The sequence below is a fragment of the Hemitrygon akajei genome, chromosome 3 (genome assembly GCF_048418815.1).
Source record: "Hemitrygon akajei chromosome 3, sHemAka1.3, whole genome shotgun sequence".
Taxonomy (NCBI): Eukaryota; Metazoa; Chordata; class Chondrichthyes; order Myliobatiformes; family Dasyatidae; genus Hemitrygon; species Hemitrygon akajei.
In genome coordinates this window covers 114,148,250-114,172,250 of record NC_133126.1, presented here as the reverse complement: position 1 = coordinate 114,172,250, position 24,001 = coordinate 114,148,250, and the positions used below count along the sequence as shown (strand labels likewise).

General features: G+C 40.6%; 1 protein-coding gene across 1 annotated transcript in view; it reads right to left on the bottom strand.

Annotated features, from left to right (window-relative positions):
* Window positions 1–31: 31 nt before the first annotated feature.
* rnf168 (ring finger protein 168) overlaps window positions 32–24,001 on the bottom strand; it is a 24,793-nt gene continuing 823 nt past the window's right edge. The window contains exons 2-7 of the mRNA XM_073040634.1: window positions 23,745–24,001; window positions 17,824–17,900; window positions 17,434–17,610; window positions 16,241–16,374; window positions 12,891–12,963; window positions 32–1,443 (exon numbers count right to left, since the gene is read on the bottom strand). Of these exons, the coding sequence (XP_072896735.1) occupies window positions 343–1,443; window positions 12,891–12,963; window positions 16,241–16,374; window positions 17,434–17,610; window positions 17,824–17,900; window positions 23,745–24,001 (1,819 nt within the window). The 3' untranslated portion in view covers window positions 32–342. The remainder of the gene's footprint in view (window positions 1,444–12,890; window positions 12,964–16,240; window positions 16,375–17,433; window positions 17,611–17,823; window positions 17,901–23,744) is intronic.

Sequence of the window (24,001 nt, the reverse complement as noted above, 5' to 3'; positions counted from 1 at the left end):
GTATGTTGTCATTCAGTAATGAAACGTTAACTGATTCTCATGGTTTATTAATTACTAGAACCAAACAACCATCAAACTTTTATTTTGCCATTTTAGTAACAAGATGCAACACTGTTTTAATGAATTTGACAATTACTTAAATGTTGAGAAAGCACAACCTGAAAAAGTGAACAAAATCATGCCAATCTGAAACTCCTAGAACTTTAAACAGAAACTTGAAGTACTGCAAAATAAAAGCAGGAAAATTATTTCAGAGAAGAAATCAATGTTAAACTTTAAACTGGGCAGAGGAAACCCACATTGGCAGGTCAAAATGATGACAGAATTCTCAACAACTCTTATTTAAGTGTTGCATTTCTGGAACATATCATCAATAGTCTGTTGTTTTTTACCATTTCTTGGTTCGAGAAGCCTCAGTGCAGCAGAGTTAGCATCCATGGAGGCGAGTGGTCTATGACTTTTAGCCCTTTGCTTATTACAGGATTGTGTTGGATCATGCAAGATTCTACTTTTCTGTCTTTGTGTTTCAGAAGAAATACTCTTGAGCATGGCTTGCTTATTTCGGGACTGTGATCTCACTGAACTTTTGGAAGTTTGATGGCCCTTTGCTGTTGGTACTGGAGTTTTATTTCTTGCAAGCATGTTTTTCTCACTTGTAGGCAATTTCTTGGCCCGAAGTAAGTATTCATCAGGTGTTCCCCTTGTTCTGTTAATAGACCGCATCTCTTTATCAAGTTCTTTCTGTATTTTTAAGGCTAGCAATCGATCCTGCTCTTCCATTTTGCGCTTTTCAAAAAGTTGTTTCTCCCAATCTGCAAGCTTCTCGTGATTGAATGCCTCATGGAAAAATTCAGTGTTCTCACTGGGTTTATCATGGACATTGGGACAAGTTTTTCTCTTTTTAACCACGACACAAGTTGGTGTAGAAACATTGGAGGAATTGCATACTTTTCTTTTCAGAACTGTTGACATTTTAGAGGGAGTTTGGCTCAAAATTTCATCTTCTGCAGCTTCATTTTGTATCAAACTTTGGACTGCTGTATGGTCCATATTAACTGAACTACAACAGTCTGCACTAGTGCACGTGTGCTTAAGTCTATGATTTAAAATTGGCATAAATGTGGAATCTAGCTGGTCATCATTGCAATTAATTGAATTCATCTTCAACTCTTTAAGTAGTACACTTTCCATGGGCTTTTCAGAACCATCCTGTGCACTGCTGCAAGCTCGTGGCATCACACTTTCAATGCATTCTGGGCTGTGCTGACTGGTATACTCCATCTGCAAATCTGTGATTTCTTCAATAGGAGCTCCTTCAATAACCTGCACCAATTCTGACTGGTGTGAACTGGAGTCTGGCTCTTCACTTTTATCACAATGAAAAAGATGAATTTTTGTAGAGCTACTGCTTGTAATTAGTTCATCTGCCTCACTTGTGCTCTCCTGAAGGGAAAAAAAAACATCAACAATTTACCCTTATTCAAACATCTTCAAATACAGGATAATATTCACTTTAAAAATGAAAGCAACTACATAAAGAGTTTGCCTTCTCATGACCATCTTTAAGTTTATACAATTTAAAATATTTTAAAGTGAAAGCAGATATTTTCAGTAACTGCTGATATAGGAACTAATTGGGAATATAAAATTGTACTTTGCCCCCAAGAAAATAAAATGTCACCTTTAAACAAAAACTTGGAGCCAAACTTTACTGGATTCCGAAGTGTTAGTTGTAACTACAACAAAATTTAGGAGCAACAGAACAGGCTTTCAAGAAACCAGCCTTAATATGAATGCAGATGAACAGCCAGTCAGTTACACAGGGAGAAAGCAGAGGGTGAAATCAAGTTGGTTTGTTCCCCTCACACTACTGAATTGAACTCCAGCACAAACTTGCCCTGCTTTAAAAGCAATACCAATGGACATTGCATCCTTCTACACCTCCATCCCACAGAAAGTCCCACGAGCTCCTTCTGTCACACGCTATTTAAAATAATTCTTACATTGAACAGCTTCTCAGAACACCAGTTTCTACTAATCAGGAAGATGTAGACAATGGAAATTCACATGGGTCCTAACAATGCCTTTTTTGAGGTACACAAAAACAGTCCTTGCATTGGTCAAATATGTATTGGATAGCTGATCCTGCACTATGTAGAATGTGAATGGGTCATCACCCTGCTAATAGCTTCTACATGATCCATCATAGTCTTGCTTTCTTCAAGCCAGGGAATAGTATCCTGTACCATATAACCTACTGTATAATATGGGACTCGTTCATGTTGTAGTAACATTATTGAGCATGCGTATATAGGTGCATATTGATCTGTATATACAGTTGAAGTCAGAAGTTTACATACACCTTAGCCAAATACATTTAAACTCAGTTTTTCACAATTCCTGACATTTATTCATAAAAAACATTCCCTGTCTTAGGTCAGTTAGGATCACTATTTTAAGAATATGAAATGTCAGAATAACAGTAGAGAGAATGAGTTACTTCAGCTTTTATTTTTCATCATATTCCCAGTGGGTAGAAGCATACATACACTGTTAATATTTGGTAGCATTGCTTTTAAATTGCTTAACTTGGGTCAAACGTTTTGGGCAGACTTCCGCAAACGTCTCACAATAAGTTGCTGGAATTTTGTTCCATTCCTCCAGACAGAACTGGTGTAACTGAGTCAGGTTTGTAGGCCTCCATGTTTTTTCAGTTCTGCCCACAAATTTTCTATCGGATTGAGGTCAGGGCTTTGTGATGGCCACTCCAATACCTTGACTTTGTCGTCCTTAAGCAATTTTGCCACAACTTTGGCGGTATGCTTGGGATCATTGTCCATTTGGAAGACCCATTTGCGACCGAGCTTTAACTTCCTGACTGATGTCTTGAAATGTTGCTTCAATATATCCACATAATTTTCCTTCCTCATGATGTCATCTATTTTGTGAAGTGCACCCGTCCCTCCTGCAGCAAAGCACCCCCACAACATGATGCTAGCACTCCCATGCTTCACTGTTGGGATGGTGTTCTTCGGCTTGCAAGCCTCACCCTTTTCCCTCCAAACATAACGATGGTCATTATGGCCAAACAATTCAATTTAGTTTCATCAGACCAGAGGACATTTCTCCAAAAAGTAAGATCGTTGTCCCCATGTGCACTTGCAAACTGTAGTCTGGCTTTTTTAAAAAAAAAATATAAAATGGCAGTTTTGGAGCAGTGACTTCTTCCTTGCTGAGCAACCTTTCAGGTTATGTCGATATAGGACTTGTTTTACTGTGGATATAGATACTTGTTTACCTGTTTCCTCCAGCATCTTCACAAGGTCCTTTACTGTTGTTCTGGGATTAATTTGCACTTTTCGCGCCAAAGTATGTTCATCTCTCGGAGACAGAATGCATCCCCTTCCTGAGTGATATGATGGCTGCGTGGTCCCATAGTGTTTATACTTGCGTACTATTGTTTGTACAGATGAACGTGGTACCTTCAGGCGTTTGGAAATTACTCCCAAGGATGAACCAGACTTGTGGAGGTCCACAATTCCCCCCCCCCCCCACCCCCGAGGACTTGGCTGATTTCTTCTGATTTTGTTTGTAAACTTCTGATCCACTGGAATTGAAATATAGTCAATTAAAAGTGAAATAATCTGTCTGTAAACAAGTGTTGGAAAAATTACTCATGTCATGCACAAAGTAGATATCCTCAATGTCTTGCCAAAACTATAGTTTGCTAATATGAAATCTGTAGAGCGGTTAAACAATGAGTTTTAATGCCTTCAACCCAAGTGTATGCAAACTTCTGATTTCAACTGTATGTGTTCAGTTCGGGTTCCGTAAGTAAAAAGCCCTGTTAACTTAGCTCCAGTCTCTAGCGTTTTTTATTGATAGTTTTGTTGTGTAACCCGGCCACATACACAACAAATTGGCAACGATGTTAATGAACCTGCATCGTATTGGAACGCAGTTTTAATTGATAATGGCACTCAGAAGAGGCAGAGTGAGGCCGTGAGTCTGAAAAGAAGTGGGAGTTCAGCTGGAGTCGGGAATGTCGGGAGACTGAAAGACACAGTCCGAGCCACGGCTCTTCCAGGTGAGATCACAGCCAGCGCTGATCCCCAAGGCTGAGGGTCTGTCTGCCTCAGAAGGGAGATTAAAAAAAGAGCAACACACGCATCTAGCCACAGTATGCTCGCGACGCTAGCAAAAAAAGGTCATGCGAGTCAAAAAGAAAACAAGGGACCAGGCTAAATTAACATAACAAGGATAAATTAACACAAGGGTGGCATTAATTGGAACCATTACAGCATTTGATGGTGGCATTGAAGACTGGGCAACTTATATTGAAAGAATAGAGTTATATTGTGATGCTAACGATGTTAATGAAGAAAAGAAAGCCAGCGTCTTACTTCATGTAACGGGCGCAAAAACATACGGCCTGCTACGGAGCCCCTAAACCCTGAAAAGCCAGCTGACAAAACGTTCAAGCGAATAGAAGACACTCTCCAACAGCATTTAAACTCCAAAACGCTGGTCATTGCTGAAAGATTTAAATTCCATAAACGGAATCAGAGCAAAGATGAAAGCATTTCTGAATATTATGCTGAACTGTGCAAATTATTAGAACATTGTCAATTTGGAGCTGGTCTATCAGATGCATTGAGGGATAGGTTAGTGTGTGGCATGCACTGTGAAACCACACAGAAGCTCCTGTGTGAAAAAGACCTTACACTCGAGAAAGTGCTAAATATCATTAGAAACAGCTGCACGAGGTGCTTCACAGATACAACAAAAATCTCTGGAATATGCTACAAATAAAATATCACTGCGCAGAAATGAGGGAAAGAAATGTTACCGTTGTGGGAACAGGTCACATGACCCTGATGTTTGTTGGTTTAAAGATAAAGAATGCTGGAACTGTGGCAAACAGGGCCACATTGGCAGAGTATGCAAAGCTGATAAACAGCAGGAAAAGGGCAAAATGCAGAGAAACAAGGAAAATACAACAATGTGCACAAAATGAAAGAAAGCAATTCTGATGAAAATGACCCAGACAAAAGTGAATTGTCCTGTCTGCCACTTCACAGCGTGGAAGAGACAGATGATCGAAGAGGAATATGGATCACTCCACAAGTGGCCGGCGTGAGACTGAAAATGGAGTTGGACACAGGCTCAGCCTTAACAGTGGTCTCTGTACGCGACTACAAATGACTGTTTTTGCACAAACCTCTGAAACAAACTAAACTACTGCTAAAGACTCACACAGGACAGAATGTATGTCCTGAAGGCAAAATTAAAGTGACAGTGACCCATGGAGGTAAAACTCAGCAACTGAACCTCTATGTACTGAAAAATGGAGGACCACCGTTGCTGGGACGTGAAAGGCTTAGGAAAATTCAGTTGGATTGGCACACCATCAAGCACTAACTGTATCAGCAAAGGACGGCAGCAAGGCTACATCTAAGAGACTGTTGCAAATACTTGCTGACTCTGAGGAAGTGTTCATGAAAGGAATAGGAACACCTTGGGGCATGAAGGCAAAGATTGAGAGTGAGGAAAATGCATGTCCAAATTTTCACAAAGCCAGGCCAGTGCCATATGCAATCCGTCCTCCAGTTGAGGCAGAGCTGAAAGATCTGGAGCAGACTGGGGTCCTGTCAAAGGTGGATTGGAGTGAATATTCCATTGTTCCAATCATGAAGAAAACCTCCAGCACAAAATCAAGAAAACCAAGCAAGGTGCGCATATGTGGTGACTACACACAGTACATTATCCTCTACCTTGTATTGAAGACATTTTTGCTTCCCTGTCAGAAGGGGGAAATTTCACAAAAATTGACTTGACCCAGGCTTACCTTCAAATGGAAATCGATGAAGCAGCCAAGAAATACCTGACAAATACACCCAAAGGACTTTATCAGTACAAGAGGTTGGTGTTTGGGATAGCATCAGTGCCTGCAATCTGGCAAAGGGCAATGGACCAGGTTCTGCAGGGGATTCCAGGGACTCAGTATTACCTGGATGACATCATTGTCACTGGCAAAGATGACGACAAACACGTTTCTAACCTAAAACAAGTACTCACCAGGTTACGAGAATATGGGCTCAGAGCTAATTGATAGAAATGTGAGTTTTTCAAAAAGGAAATTTCATACTGTGGGCATGTGATCAACAAGGATGGCTTACACATCTCAAGACAAGATAGAATCCGTGCTTAAGGCACCACCACCTGAAAATGTGTCTCAGCTGAGAGCATATCTTGGTATAGTTCACTAAATGCATTATTACGGGCAGGGTCACAATGGAAGTGGACTGAGAGCTATGAGAAGCATTTAAGGAAATGAAAAGACTCATAACTTCTGACAGGTTGTTCGCGCACTTTGACCCCTCCTTGCCTATCCGACTAGCTTGTGATGCCTCGCCCTATGGGATAGGAGCTGTGTTATCGCACAAGTTTCCAGATGACTCCAAAAGACCAATAGCCTTTGCCTCAAGAACGCTAACTTCAGCTGAACGCAACTAAGCCTCCTGTGGGGAGTCAAGAAATTCAGTCACTACCTGTATGGCCAAAAGTTTACTGTTGACTGACCATCAGCCTCATGTGCCAACCTTCAACCCAAGGAAAGGCATTCCAGTGATGACAGCACAAAGGCTGCAGCGATGGTGCCTTTTCTTGGGAGGTCACAGGTACGACATCGAACACAAGGGGACCAAACAACACAGCAACGCAGATGGTTTGTCACTTTACCGCTGCCCACTTCCGAGGTAACTATGCAAATGGATTCAGCAGAGATCTTTCACACGACAATAGTTGAACAATTACCAGTAACAAACAGCCTCATCAAAAGGCAAACATGCAATGACCCTATGTTGTCAAATGTATGACATCACGGTAAAGGCAGGTGGCCAGCGCGTGGTAACACACTTTCCAGCCTTCTCAGTGAGGAAAGAGCAGCTGTTAGGGTATCGGTGAACACTAATGTGTGATTCACGAGTTGTGATTCCTCCCAAGTTACGCACCAGAGTGCTGGAGGAACTGCATGAGGGGCACCTGGGTACCGTGAAGATGAAAGGTCTTGCCCATGCCTATGTGTGGTGGCCAGGAATCGATAAACAAATTGAGGATGTTACCAAGAAACGCTCCGGATGTCAAAAGATCCAGAACACACCAACACGAGCCCCTCTCCATCCGTGGGAGTAGCCCTCATCACCATGGCAGCGAGTGCACATCGACTTTGCTGGACCATTCATGGACTCCAAATCACCGTTGATGCACATTCCAAATGGCCAGAGGTCATCAAAATGAAGGACAACCGCATCGGAAAAGATCATTACTGTGCTGAGGACCATGTTTGCCTAGAATAGCATACCAGAGCAAATCTGCACAGACAATGGACGACAATTTGTCTCTGAAGAATTCCAAAGTTTTGTGAAGAACAATGGAATCAAGCACTTTACACTGGCTCCTTACCATCCATCCACAAATAGCTTGGCAGAAAGATTTGTGCAAACATTCAAGCCCTCAAGGCAAGGGACAGTGAAAGTCGACCACTACAACTCAAGATAGACAGCTTCCTTCTTGCCTATCATAATGCAGTACATGCAACCACTAACCAGACTCCAGCGATGATGTTTCTGACCTGAGATCCCGCATGGATCTTCTCAAACCAATTGTACGGCGTGATGTAGAGAACAGACAGTTGAAACACTTGAATGTTAAGTCAACATGGAGCTTCAATGTGGGACGGTCAGTTCTTACACGGGATTCCCGGACTGAAAAGTGGCAGCCGAGTGTAATTTCAGCCATAGACGGGCCACTGATGTATACAGTACAGGTGGGGGAGAACGTATGGAGACGTCATGTGGATCAAATCCTGGATGCTCAGGTGAAAAACTCAACAACATCTTGCCCGGACTCCCATGACATAGAAGCACATCGTGGATCAAATTGTGAATGCTCAGGTGGAAAACACAACAGTATCTTGCCTTGACTCCCCGGACATAGAAGCAAACACTCCTGATGTGACCACATCAGCCTCGCCCACAGATAAGCCTGTCAACAGTGCTGAGGACCCACCTGATGTACCGGTGCAGACTAATGCCCCAAATCAAATGTTGCAGGGCAGATATTACCCAGTGAGACAGAGAAGGGCCCCCAGAGACTTCAGTTATAATTATTACGTTACTTTGTTATAAGTTCCATTATTATTACGTTACTAATTAAACGGTTGGTGGGCATTTGTATATTAAGGGTACACATACAGTATTTGTTTAGCATAGTGCCCCTATTAGCTTAAAAAAACATTTGATACACTTTTAAAATAAAAGGGGAGGAGTGTACCACATAGCCTGCTGTATAATATGGGACTAGATTATGTCATAGTAACACATTATTGAGCATGAGCTATTAGGCACATATTGATCTGTATATACATGTTCACTTCGGGTTCCGTAAGTAAAAATCCTTGTTAACTTGGCTCCAGTCTCTAGCATTTTTATGTATAGTTTTGTTGTCTAACCTGGCCACATACACAACATGTCCAATGTCCACCAATTCCACAAATGTCTACTGCCCCAACTATGCTTTTCCTACCCAATTTCAGAATCAGTATCAGGTTTACTATCACCGGCATGTGATGTGAAATTTGTTAACAGCAGCAGCAGCAGTTCAATGTAATACACAAGAGAAAAAACTAATAATAATAATAATAAGTAAATCAATGACAGTATACGTATATCAAAGATTAGGAAAACGTGCAAAAATCAAAAATACAGTATATTAAAAAAGTGAGGTAGTGTCCAAGGGTTCAAAGTCCATTTAGGAATTAGAAGGCAGAGGGGAAGAAGCCATTCCTCAATCGCTGAGTGTGTGCCTTCAGGCTTCTGTATCTCCTTGATGGTAACAGTGAGAAAAGGGCATGCCCTGGGTGCTGGAGGTCCTTAATAATGGATGCTGCCTTTCTGAGACAATGCTCCCTGAAGATGTCCTGGGTACTTTGTAAGCCAGTGCCCAAGATGGAGCTGACTAGATTTACAACCTTCTGAAGCTTCTTCTGGTCCTGTGCAGTAGCCCCTCTGTACCAGACAGTGATGCAGCCTGTCAGAATGCTCTCCAGGGATAGAAGTTTTTGAGTGTGTATGTTGACATACCAAATCTCTTCAAACTCATGATGAAGTATAGCCACTGTCTTGCCTTCTTTATGACTACACCAATACGTTGGGACCAGGTTAGATCCTCGGAGATCTTGACACCCAGGAACTTGAAACTGTTCACTCTCTATTTCTGATCCCTCTATGAGGATTGGTATGTGTTTCTTCGTCTTATCCTTCCTGAAGTTCACAATTAGCTCTTTCATCTTACTGACATTGAGTGTTAGGTTGTTGCTGCAGCACCACTCCACTTGTTGGCATATCTCATTTCTGTACACCCTTTCGTCACCACCTGAAATTCTACCAACAATGGTTGCATCATCAAATTTATAGATGGCATTTGAGCTATGCCTTGCCACAGTCATAGGTATAGAGAGAGTAGAGCTGTGGGCTAAGCACACACCCAAGGTGCACCAGGGTCGATTGTCAGCGAGGAGGATATGTTATCACCAATCTGCACAGATTGTTAGGAAGTCAAGGATCCAATTGCAGAGGGAGATACAGAGGCCCAGGTTCTGCAACTTCTCAATCAGGATTGTGGGAATGATGGCATTAAATGTTGAGTTACAGTCAATAAACAGCACCCTGACATTGGTGTTTGTGTTGTCCAGGTGGTCTAAAGCTGTGTGAAAAGCCATTGAGATTGCACCTGCCGTTGACCAATTGTGGCAATAGGCAAGTTACAATGGATCCTGGTCCTTGCTGAGGCAGGAGTTCAGTCTAATCATGACCAACCTCTCAAAGCATTTAATCACTGTCAATGTGAGTGCTACCTTAAATTTCCTTTAAGGACTCAATTTGCATTTCTCTCCTTTGTATCTGCTCATCAACTTTCCAAACCTGTGTCCCAGAGACTCTTTTCTTCCTAATAGTTACTCTTCCAGTGTAAAGAGCTCAATTAAAAGGCTAAGAAGAGGAAGGCAATTCCAGAATATTCTCATTCATTGGTAAGAAAAATGATAAAACATTCATAACCAAGTTCACCCAGAAGTGCTGGATAGATGATCCACATCAGCTTCCTCCCCAAACTCTACCATAACACAAGTCCAACAATTCAATCCATACCCCATAGTTTTCAAACTGAAAAACAATGCCACGTGCAGAAATGGAAAGGATGTCAAACTACCAGATAAATAGTAGTACCAAAGACCTGCATTCCAGAGCTAGCTACAGCCCTAACTAAGATGATTGAGTAAGGTTACATCAGTGACATGTATTCAATGTGAGTAGAGGAGAAAACTAGAATCACCCAGGTATGTCCTATTCATAAAAAAGTACTAATCTGATTAATATCCAAACATGTCTACTCTCAGTTATCAAAATGAAGGAGTTATCAACAAAGCTCTCAGATTCTGCTTACTGATGCTCAGTTCAGATTTCATCAGAGCTATTTTCACTGCAGTCAGATTCAGACATGAACCAAAGATCCAAATTCCAGACACAAGAGCAACTGCCCAAGTCATCAAAGCAGCATTTGACTGAGAGGTATGTTTCCGGTAAAACTAATAGGAAAGAAGAAAATGTCAATGACTGGATCATAGAAACATCGAAAACCTACAGCACAATGCAGGCCCTTTGGCCCACAAAGTTGTGCCAAACATGTCCCTACCTTAGAAATTACTAGGCTTACCCATAGCCCTCTATCTTTCTAAGCTCCATGTACCTATCCAAAAATCTCTTAAAAGACCCTATCATACCGCCTCCACCACCGTTGCTGGCAGCCCATTCCACACACTCAATCTGAGTAAAAAACATACCCCTAACATCTCCTCTGTACCTACTCCCCAGCACCTTAAACCCGTGTCCTCTTGTGGCAACCATTTCAGCTCTGGGAAAAAGCCTGACTATCCACACGATCAATGCCTCTCATCTTATACACCTCTATCAGGTCACCTCTCATCCTTCGTCGCTCCAAGGAGAAAAGGCCAAGTTCACTCAACCTATTCTCATAAGGCATGCTCCCAATCCAGACAACGTCCTTGTAAATCTCCTCTGTACCCTTCCTATGGCTTCCACATCCTTCCTGTAGTGAGGCAACCAGAACTGAGCACAGTACTCCAAGCAGGGTCTGATCAGAGTCCTATATAACTGCAACATTACCTCTCAGCTTCTAAATTCAATTCTATGACTGATGAAGACCAATACACCATATGCCTTGTTAACCACACAGTCAACCTGCGCAGCTGCTTTGAGCATCCTATACACTCAGACCCCAAGATCCCTCTGATCCCCCACACTGCCAAGCGTCTTACCATTAATACCATTATTCTGCCATAATATTTGACCTACCAAAATGAACCCCTTCACACGTATCTGGGTTGAACGCCATCTGCCACTTCTCAGTCCAGTTCTGCCTTCTATCAAGGTCCCGCTGTAACCTCTGACAGCCCTCCACAACTATCCACAACACCTCCAACCTTTGTGTCATAAGCAAAACTTAATAACCCATCCCTCCACTTCCTCATCCAGGTCATTTATAAAAATCATGAAGAGTAAGGGTCCCGGAACAGATCCCTGAGGCACCCCACTGGTCACCTCCACGCAGAAAATGACCCTTCTACAACCACTCCTTGCCTTCTGTGGGCAAGCCAGTTCTGGATCCACAAAGCAATGTCCCCTTGGATCCCATGACTCCTTACTTTCTCAATAAGCCTTGCATGGAGTACCTTATCAAATGCCTTTGCTGAAATTCATATACACTACATCTACTGCTCTACCTTCATCAATGTGTTTAGTCACATCCTCAAAAAATTCAATCAGGCTCGCAAGGCAAGACCTGCCTTTGACAAAGCCATGCTGACTATTCCTAATCATATTATACCTCTCCAAATGTTCATAACTCCTGCCTCTCAGGATCTTCTCCAACTTACCAATCACTGAGGTAAGACTCACTGGTCTATAATTTCCTGGGCTATCTCTACTCCCTTTCTTGAATAAAGGAACATCCGCAACCCTCCAATCCTCTGGAATCTCTCCTGTCCCCACTGATGATGCAAAGATCGTCGCCAGAGGCTCAGCAATCTACTCCCTTGCCTCCCATAGTAGCCTGGGGTACATCTCATCCGGTCCCGGCAACTTATCCAACTTGATGCTTTCCAAAAGCTCCAGCACATCCCCTTTCTTAATATCTACATGTTCAAGCTTTTCAGTCTGCTGAGAGTCATCACTACGATCACCAAGATCCTTTTCCATAGTGAATACTGAAGTATTCATTAAGTACCTCTATTTCCTCCGGTTCCATACACACATTCCCACTGTCACACTTGAAAGGTCCTATTCTTTCACGTCTTATCCTTTTGCTCTTCACATACTTGTAGAGTGCCTTGGGGTTTTTCTTAATCCTGCCCGCCATGACCTTCTCATGGCCCCTTCTGGCTCTCCTTATTTCCTTCTTAAGCTCCTTCCTGTTAGCCTTATAATATTCTAGATCTCTAATGTTATCTAGCTCTCTGAACCTTTTGTAAGCACAAGGAGATGTTGACAGTGAGAGCTACAACATAAAAAAGGCCCTCTGACCCAACAAATCCACACTGACCATTAACCACTAATTTACACATCTCTATCTGTGTTAGTACCCCACATTTTCATTAACTTCTTCTTGACTATTAGGGAGGAGGTCAATTGCAGAAGACCTAAAATATAATAGCAATGAACTAAAGCAATTTTAGGGCGCTTGTAATATAACATTAAACTGCACATACAAGGTATATGTAATACAAAAATCGAAATGATCAATTTCATACTTACTGCACCAGTGAGATTGCTTCTCAGTGTACTTGTCTCAGCAGTTTGATACTTTGGCACAGTAGGTGATAAATATCTGTGTAGATGAAAAAAAAAGGGAAATTTAAAGATAACCATTCAATGACTTTATGCTGATGCTGGTCATGAAGTTATGGCAGTTAATGAAGTTAGTAACATGGAATGACTAAATTGCCATACAAATTAGGACCAGATCACTCAACCACTCAAGCCTACTCTGCTATTTAACAAGATTAACTTGACCCGATTGTAAACACAACCCTACATACCTGACTGCCCATTACCATTTACCCACATGCTGAGCAAAAATGATTCTCCCTTGCCATAAAGCATTCTAAAACTCCACTTTCACTACTCTACAATCCTGAGTTTCAAAGAAACTCAAAGGTTGTTCCTCATTTGTCTTAAATGGGTGTCCCCTCATTTTAAAAGAGTGTCTATTAGAACAAATGAAGCAGTAGGCCACTTGAATGCCTAGGCCTACTCCAGCATTTAACACAACCATAGCAAATTTGGCTTATTATTGTCATATGTACTATGATTATCTGTTTGCTAAACCTCCCTACCAGCAATAAGATTCAAACACAAAACCCAGACCCTCTGTACTTCACTTACTGTACTTCCAATTTCCTCATTTAGATTGAATGTCTTTTGATTCCTATACTAAACTCCTTTCTTCACATTTTTCACCTATTTTCCCAATCAATCCAGGTCCTGCTACAAATATCATTTTCACAGCATGCTCTCCCATCTACATTCACAGTATTGACAAACTTGTTTATCTGCACTCTTGCTATTAACATAGCAAGTCAATAATTGAGAGCCAAGGATTAATCATTGGAACACACCATTAGTTACATCCTACCAGCCTGAAACTTTGAGTACCTCAAATTTTGAGTTTTCAATATGTAGTACAAACATTAAGTTTCAGTTGTAAATTCTCCACAGGAAACCTCAACTCAATATGTCAAGACCCCTCAGGATCTATCAACTTCTGAATTCTGCTGTGTACAAGACTTTGCTGGCAACCCTGCCACACACTGCCCATCCCAGATACCAGTCTCAAACACCCTTTCCAAGCAGCTTTGAAAACAGCATCCGCGATTAAGTGGACACAATATTATATGCAGTTCACCAAATTCAAACAAAATGTGGCTATAAACGCTACTTCTACACAAAAGCGAGGTGCAAGCACTCAAATTTACATTTGCATTCACTTTAAAAGTTACTGAAGCAATGGTCTACAAAAAACTTTATTAGATGCACAATTTGCATTCTTGAACTAGGATTTAAGAACATTCATAAAATTTGCCACAAAGCACACAAGGAATAATCTGGCAGGGCAATCACCATTTTAGCCAAGGAAATAAGACAAATTTGAGACAGAATGCCAAGGTTAATTGTAGGCAACTGGAAGGATTGTCACTAACAATGAAGTGATTAAACAATGAGGTGCTTGCAAAGCTAGAACTGAAGAATGCAAAAACTGTGGCAATAGTGACTAAAGCAGCAAGGATGACACTGTGAATCTCTTGCAATCTGAAGGTGATAACTGAAAATTTGATATTGAGGAAACTGGGAAACCAACATAGGTCAGCAAGGACAAGAGTGACAGGACAGCAATGTTCTTAAAAAGTGCAAGGGTTTTAAATTTTCATCAAAGCCCATTTTGATTGCAAATTAGACTTCTTCAAACCCTCAGTCTGTTCTTTACCATCTCAGTACAAATGCTGCCAACCCCCATACATATATATTCTTGTTAATTCTTGACTTAAATTTCCGTGATTCACTTGGTCAGCCTTCTCTCTTCTGTAAGCTTTGATTCATCAAAAAAAGCTTTGCAGCATGGATCCTTTCTTCAGATCTGAGACTTATGTTCCACTAATCTATGCTGGAGAAGGATGCTGGGCATTAGAGCTTACTTTAAAATTCTCAACCCTCATGTGTAAATATCCTCACAAACTAGTAATCTTCACAATCTGGACAGATCTGATTTCTTCCAAGATTGGCCTTCTGTACAACTTTCACTTTTTAGGTATTACTGGACCTACAACATTCATCCTTAAGACATTAAGATTCTCCTCAAAACCATTCACATCCAAAATGTATTACTTATTTAGTCATTCTATAGTGCTGAGTATATTCAGTCACAATTTAATTATGCAGATATCAATCACTATGTTATCACCATTGATTTTACATCCAATAATATGGGTCATTCTGCCAAAAACAAGGCACAGTAGTGTATCAGTTCGCGCAACATTATTACAGTGGCAGTGACCCAGATTCAATTGGTTTTGAGGGTCTGTAAGGAGTTTGCACATTCTCTCTGTGGCCACATGGGTTTCCTTCGAAATTCCAAAGATGTACAGGTTAGTAGTTTAATTTGTTACACAAGTGTAATTGGGCAGCACGGACTCATTGGGACAGAAATGTGTTTATTGATTTAGCTGTATCTCTAAATCAATAAACATTTCTATAACATGAACTGGCCATAACGCAATTGATGGACAAAGGAATACTGTTTACCTGATGCAGGCCACATTGGTTATAGCACAATCAGGAAAATCTGTTTAAATTGCTACTTCAAGTGAATTTCTACATCATCAGGTTTCTTAGCAAACTACTGTAATTATTATAGAATTAAATGTATACTTTTAGGTTAAAATAAAATGGCACCCAAATAATTACATTTTTGTTCTTTGATTGCCCGTCTTATTCAAAGATAATCCCACATATATGGACTGCCCATTCAATGCATCTTCAGACCACAAAAAGGCATGCCAGATTTATAAAGAACATTTACACAGATGCAATGAAAACATCACGTAGAAACATAGAAAACTTACAGCACAATACAGGCCCTTCGGCCCACAAAGCTGTGCCGAACATGTCCTTACCTTAGAAATTACCTAGGGTTACCCATAGGCCTCCATTTTTCTGAGCTCCATGTACCCGTTCAGGAGTCTCTTAAAAGACCCTATTGTATTCACCTCCACCACCTTTGCCAGCAGCCCATTCCACATTTAAACTCTCCCCAACAGCCTTAGTAAACCTCCCCACCAGGATATCAATCTCCCTTGGGATTGAAGTGTAACCTGCCCTTTTTGTACAATCACATTGCATCTGCCTTTACTATTTTATATAATAAATTGAAAACTTAATATAAATAATCTCAAAGTTTAAAAAAAAACAAACATCCACTACATATCCAACAGCAAGTGATCTGCCCAATTCAGAACCCAAAGTTCCTCTTGAATTAAAACAGAAGAATAAGAAGTGTGCAAAAATGATCCATGTGATTGGTTTAAGAATCCCATCACACCTCTACTTGCCTTTGTATATTTTCCATATTATTTGGGTTATGTGCTGTCAATTTGGTTCCTTTGGAGATGGATGAATTAAACTTCGAAGAAACAGATTTTGTGCATTCACCAAAGGCTTTGGAAGCAGTCCCATACATTAAATTCTGCAAAGTATAAAAGGTAAAAAGAACACCAAAGAACATTAACTGAGGGCAATTATTTTCCTTCTTTGTTCCTTGCACTTTTACCCACAAACAACTCTTCCATTGCTGTACTGGAATACTGTGCCATGACTTAGCCTCTAGGAAAGGATATGCATGTCCTGCAATGGCAATTAAGGATTACTAGTTTAATTCCTAAAATGGAGGATTTCCATAATGAGTTCATAAGAATAGAGGCAATCATATTGAAATGTTATTCTGAAGGGGTACAGTTCAAGCACAGCAGGTGATTTAGACCCAATTAGGAGGGCAAATATTTTGGGACATTAGTCCATCTGAAAGACCATGTAAATCTTTCATTCACTGCTTATGCATCCAAGCCACAAAATTACAGGAAGCCAGAGGTCAGCAGTCGCTCTCCATGGAAGGACAGAATTCAAGTAGTCACTCTGCTCCATGCTGACGGAGGAAGCTTTTGAAATTCTGAAATTTATTTGATTATTGGTGTGGACTGTAGTTTATATCAGTCTCCTTCAGTTTTCTTTCTTTTTGGTGATATGTTAGTTTTTGTGTGAGAGAGGGGTTGGGGTTTTGGGTTTGGTGTTCTTGTTGGTGTTTTTCCCGTGTGGGGCCTATTAAATTTGTGTTCCAGAGGCATGGGGCAGGTGTTCTAGCTGCTGTTTTCTGGGTGGGTGGGTAATCTGTTAGTTTGTGTGCAAAAGAGAGGTTAGCGAGTATGTGTCTTTCTTATGCGGTAGGTCGGGGGAGGGGAGAGAAGGGCTAAGATGTCTTTTCTTTCAACAATGGTTTTTCCGTATTTCTTGGCTCTGGAGAAGACCAATCTCAGAATGGTTTTCTGCATTCATACTTTGATAATAACACAAACCTTAGGTTCTCTTCTAACTACATACAACCAGCAATTTATTCCAAGGTTAATGGCTGTATGGTGTACTAGACTTTTCTAGCATCCTAATTTATACTTGCATCCTTAAAAGTAATAAATCGAGACCAATTAGTTCAAACTATAAACACATATAGGCTTCTCCACAAATAGTTACTTACCACTTCCTCACTCAATAACTTGGCTAGCTGTTCATCTCTCTTTAGTTGATCTTCCATTTCTTTCTTCTTTTGTGTCAGATACATTTGCTGCTCTTGTTCCTCTGCCAAAAGCTTCTGAATAAAATCCTCACTTGCTCTGTGTTCCTCCTCTTCACGAGCACGACGCTCTTCCTTCAGCTGTAATCAAGAACATTTACTCATATGGAAAGTATTTAATAAACAATCATAATCAATTATGAACACTAGCATCATTTCTGACTTTCTTGTGTAACCGAAAAAGTACTATTATTGCATTGCACACGCACAAATTCATCTGATTTCTAAAAAAAAACACCAAGATGAATCAGAAGACATCACAATGGACACAAGAAGCAACTCCCTGCTTCTCACCTTACTGATCTGCTCTTCATATTCTTGCCGCAGCTCACCGGGTTTGCACAGTTGAGGTGGTGGGCCCAATCTGTTAACTTTTTTTAAAAAAAAGGCAATAGGTTGATCAGTTGTCTACTGCATTACTCATTGATACAGATAATTTTTATTCCTTACTAGAGAAGTGAACAGGAATACTTCAAGAGCCATTGGGCATACAAGTTTGAAAGACAAAAGGACTATCATTCAAGAACTTAAGTTTAAAAAAGATCAGTGACAATACAATTCATCCAATATCCAAATAAACCAAATCTTACTTAATGTATTGTTCAGCTTTGGTACAATATATAGTGCAGCCACATCACCTTGTAGCAGTTACAAATTGGCAGATATGATATTGTGGGCATCATTGAATCGTGGTTGAAAGAAGATCATAGATAGCTCAGTATCCAAAGATACACATCATATCAAAATGACAGGCAGGTGGCCGGAGGCTGTGGGTGCAATGTTGGGTTAAAAAAAATGAAATTAAATCCTCAGAAATAAGCAGCATAGGATCAGAAGTTGTATAATCTGAGGGTAGAATTCAGAAACTGCAAGGGTAAAAGGACCTTGATGAGGAAGTTATGAGAATGCAGGGTGACTTGGACAGGTTGGGTGAGTGGGCAAATGTATGGCAGATGCAGTTTAATGTGGATAAATGTGAGGTTATCCACTTTGGTGGCAAGAACAGGAAGGCAGATTACTATCTAAATGGAGTCGTTAGGAAAGGGGAAGTACAACGAGATCTAGGTGTTCTTGAACATCAGTCAATGAAAGCAAGCATGCAGGTACAGCAAGCAGTGAAGAAAGCTAATGGCATGCTGGCCTTTATAACAAGTGGAATTGCGTATAGGAGTAAAGAGGTCCTTCTGCAGCTGTACAGGGCCCTGGTGAGACCGCACCTGGGGTATTGTGTGCAGTTTTGGTCTCCAAATTTGAGGAAGGACATTCTTGAGTGCAGCGTAGGTTCACAAGGTTAATTCCCGGAATGGCGGGACTGTCATATGTTGAAAGATTGGAGCGACTGGGCTTGTATACACTGGAATTTAGAAGGATAAGAGGGGATCTGATTGAAACATATAAGATTATTAAGGGATTGGACACGCTGGAGGCAGGAAGCATGTTCCCGCTGATGGGTGAGTCCAGAACTAGAGGCCACAGTTTAAGAATAAGGGGTAGGCCATTTAGAACAGAGATGCGGAAAAACTTTTTCACCCAGTGAGTGGTGGATATGTGGAATGCTCTGCCCCAGAAGGCAGTGGAGGCCAAGTCTCTGGATGCATTCAAGAGAGTGTTAGATAGAGCTCATAGATAGCGGGGTCAAGGGATATGGGGAGAGGGCAGGAACGAGGTACTGATTGTGTATGATCAGCCATGATCAGTGAATGGCTGTGCTGGCTAGAAGGGCCGAATGGCCTACTCCTGCACCTACTGTCTATTGTCTATATATATATATATATATATATATATATATATATATATATAGACCTCTGAACAGTAGCCAGAATGTGGGTTACAAAAGACAGCGGGCAATGTTACAATGATCATGGGGGATTTCAAAACACAGGTAGATTGGGGAAAATTTCAGGTTGGTGCTAGATCCCATGAGAAGGAATTTGTGGAATACCTCCAAGATGGCTTTTTAAGAGCAGCTTGCAGTCCAGCCCACTAGGGAAAGGTAATTATGGATTAAGTGTTGTGTAATGAACCACGCTGATTAGCAAACTTAAAGTAACATAACCCTTTAGGAGACAGTGATCTTATTATAGAATTTACACTGCAGTTTAAAAACAAGCTAAAATCAAATGTATCAGTATTACAGTCGAGTAAAGGCAACTACAGAGGCACAAGAAAGGAGCTGACCTAAGTTAATTGGAAGGGGAAAGTAGCAGGGATGATGGTACAGCAGTAATAGCTGGAATTTCTGGGGGTAAATAGGAAAATGCAGAATTCATTCATTCCAAAGCAGTAGCATTCTAAGGGAGGATGAGACAACAATGGTAGACGAGGGAAGTCAAAGACAACAAAAAAAAGCATAAGAGAAGGCATATCACCTAGCAAAAATTAGTGGGAAGTTAGAGGAGCAACATGCTTTAAATAAACCAATAGAAGGCAACTAAAAAGCAATAAGGAGAGAAAAGATGAAGTATGAAGGCAAGCTGGCCAATAATATAAAAGAGGATACCAAAAGAGTAAAAGAGGCAAGAGTGGATATCAGATCATAGGCAAATGACAATGGAAAGGCAGTGATGGAAAACAAAGAAATGACAAATGAACTTAATAAGTATTTTGCATCAATCTTCACTGTGGAAGACACCAGTATACTAGAAATCTGAGTGTCGGAGTCAGAATTGAATCTAGTCACTAAAACTAAAGTGCTTGGGAAGCTGAAAAATGACCTAGACCAGATGGACTAGACACCAGATTGACCAATTTGTTACAGAATTGAGAAACCACAGTAAAACATGTGAGTTTTCAGAGCTGACAGACTCTCTCATTAAAGACAGAATTGTTTGCAGCATTCTGGCTAATGGTCTGAGAGAAAGACTCTTAAGAGAATGAGACGTAAATTTGGAAAAAGCTTTGATTCTCTGCAAAGCTTTGGAGACCATGATGTCACAGGCTAAAGAGCTTTTTAATCGAGAACGGCAGCGTAGACGCTGTAAAGCGTGAACTTATTAGAAAAAAATAATGAAGTAACAACGAAACTGATGGAGAGTAAGGCATCATCTGAAAGAAAAAAAAAAACTTTGTGATCGCTGTGGGCAGCAGCACCAACCTAAAATGTGTCCAGCCTATCGGAAAGTGTGCAACAACTGTGGTAAGTGTAATCATTTTTCACGCTGTTGCAGAGGTAGAAAGGAAATAAAACACGTAAATGCAGTGCTTGAAAATGAACGCGAGGAGTTTTATATTGATGTGCTTTGTGAAAATAAACAAACTAAGAATAACTAGACTATGCCATTGCAAGTGAACCAAAACATTATTCTGTTTAAACTGGATACTGGAGCACATAAACTGTTCTTGCAGAACCTGAGCTTAATGCATTAAAGCCAAGAGCAAAGTTACATCAGACAGATATAAAAGTGACTGGGTATTCAGTTGCAGACATTCCAGTTAAAGGAACATGTGTGGTGAAAGTATCACACAAAAATAATTTTTCCTGAAGTGCATTTGACAATCCTTGAATCACAGAGTTAATCAGCCTCTGAAAAGTACCTGGGGCATTCTTCATCCCAAATGGAAGAACATTATATTCATATAGCCCAGATGGAGTTACAAATGCAGAAATCTCTCTACCTCTGTCCATTAGTGGAACACACCAATACCCTTTCAATAAATCAATCTTTGTAAGAAACTTTGCTTTTCCAACTTTATCTACACAATCATCTACTCTAGGAATTGGATATGCATCTGTTTTTGTTACAGCATTCACCTTCCTATAGTCTGTACAAAACCTAATACTACCATCTGGTTTCGGCACCATAACACAGGGTGAACTCCAATTCGAGTTAGAAGGTCTAATAATATTATTCTCTAACATACATTTAATTTCCTTCTCAGCAAGTTCACATTTTTCTATGTTCATCCTATATGGGTGTTGTTTAATGGGTTTGGCATCTCCAACATCTACATCATGTGAAGCTATAGTAGTCCTTCTCGGAACATCTGGAAACAAATCCTTATATTTAAAAATTAATTTCTTCATCTGCTGTTTCTGCTCTGGCTGTAAATGTGCTAATTTCTCATCAATATTTTCCAGAATGGTTGAATTTGGTAACCTGACAGAAACAATGTTGGAATTAGAATGAAATTCAGATGAATCATTTATCATTTTCCTAGTTAGATCAAATTCATTATCATTAACCACAACAGTTACAGTATCAGATTGTTTCTCATAATATGGTTTTATCATATTTAAATGGCAAAGTTGTGTTGTCCTTCTATGATCTGGGTTTTTAATCACGTAATCCACCTCATTGATTTTAGACACAATTTCATAAGGACCATGAAATCTAGCTTGTAAAGGATTCATTTGCACTGAGAAAAGAACCAGCACCTTATCTCCAGGCTTAAACATCCTCATCCTAGCTTCTTTATCGTACCAAGTTTTCATTTTCTCCTGAGCCAATTTTAAATTTTCCTTGGCTAAGCTACAAGCTTTATGTAACCTGTTCTTAAATTTCAAAACATAATCCAACAAATTAGTGTGTACTTCCTTACTAATCCACTGTTCTTTTAATAAAGCTAAAGGTCCTCTAACTCTATGCCCAAATACAAGTTCAAATGGACTGAAACCTAAAGATTCTTGTACTGATTCCCTTACTGCAAATAAAAGTAAGTTTATACCCTCATCCCAATCACTTTCATTTTCCACACAATATGTCCTAATCATATTCTTGAGGGTAGAATGAAACCTCTCCAAAGCACCTTGCGATTCTGGATGGTATGCAGACGAAGTGATTTGCTTAGCTCCCAATTTATAAACTATCTGTTGAAACAATCCAGACATAAAATTACTGCCTTGATCAGTTTGTATTTCCTTAGGTAATCCAAAATAAGCAAAGAATTTTATAACAGCCTTTGTCACAGTTTTAACTGTTATATTCCTAAGTGGAATAATAGGAAGCCTCTGGAAACCTAGACGAAGTACACATAATAGTCAACAAGTACTGATAACCAGTTTTTGTCTTTGGTAATGGACCGACACAATCTATAATAACTTTAGAAAACCATTAACCAAATGCTGGAATAGATTGTAATGGAGCCACTGGTGTAACTTGATTTGGTTTACCCACAGTTTGACAAGTATGGCATGTTTTACAAAACATCACCACATCTTTTCTTAGACCAGGCCAGTAAAAATGTTTTAAAACCTTGTCCACAGAAGAAAACTAGACTACAGACCGACACAGGACTGCATAAAGTGCACAAAACAGTGCCGGCATTACAATAAATAACAAACAAGACAATAGGGCTCCCCGTCTCCCGGTTTCACCTATCACATTGTACTTCTTCCTCTCCTCCCTTTCTTACTTTGACTTCTCATCTCTTTTTTTCAGTCCTGATGAAGGGTCCCAGCCCAAAACGTCAATAGTTTACTCTTTTCCATAGATGCTGCCTGGCCTGCTGAGTTCCTCCAGCATTTTGTATGCATTACTTTGATTTTCAGCATCTGCAGATTTTCTCCTGTAGGTGATAGATGGAAACAGCAATAAAAAGCAGATGGAGCCAGGGGAGGGTAAAAGTGGAGAAAGTTGCTGGTGGGTGATAAGTAGAACACAAACGCTATCAGAACAATAATCTGATAAATGAGGAGATAAGTATAGGAATGTTATTATCACATGTACAAAGATATCATGGAAAGAACTGCCTTGTATACAATAAAATGTCCCAATAAAATGTTGCTGCAGTTTCAGAGAATCTGCATTGCAGATAAACAAAGTAGAGGTCACAACGGGGAGAATTCATGAGAAAGACGAAAACTTGGCACATACTAACCCAAATAAATACAAAACACAACGCTCTATTGTGTTTCACGTAAATAGCAAGAGTTACAACATAAAACAGTCACCAGCAGTGTTATGAAATAAAAGCAAACTGTGAAACATTAGTCAGGCTGTGTATGTGGTAAGGAAAACAACAATTTACGCAGATCTTTCATCAGAACAGGAAAAAGCCAGAAAAGTTCGAACAGGACTTCAGATAAAGACCATTCAAAAGTTTTGGCTCCCGCACTTCACTGGGTCTAAAATAATTGCACTTTTACCAGACGCACAGGACTTGAAATATTAATAGCAATTAAGTTTTTAAAAGCAATAAACAATGAGGGAAAGGGGAGGGAGTTCATTTATTTCGCTCATATTGCCGTTGTTTTTAATGTTTTGACAGCCGCTCACCTTCGGCCGGCTCCTGGACGAGGCCCCGCGGGAACTGCTGGCGGATGCGCTGCTCCAGCTCAGTGTTGACCAGGCCGCCGCGCCGGGCCTGGGCCCGCACCCAGTTAGAGAGGCGGCGACGGCACATCGGGCAGTTGAGATTGCTCATCTCCACCGTCTGCTGGAAGCAGCCCCGGCAAAGCGAGTGGCCGCACGGCGGCGTGACCGGCTCGTCCAGCAGCTCCTGGCATACCGGGCAGAGGCACTCGGCCAGACTG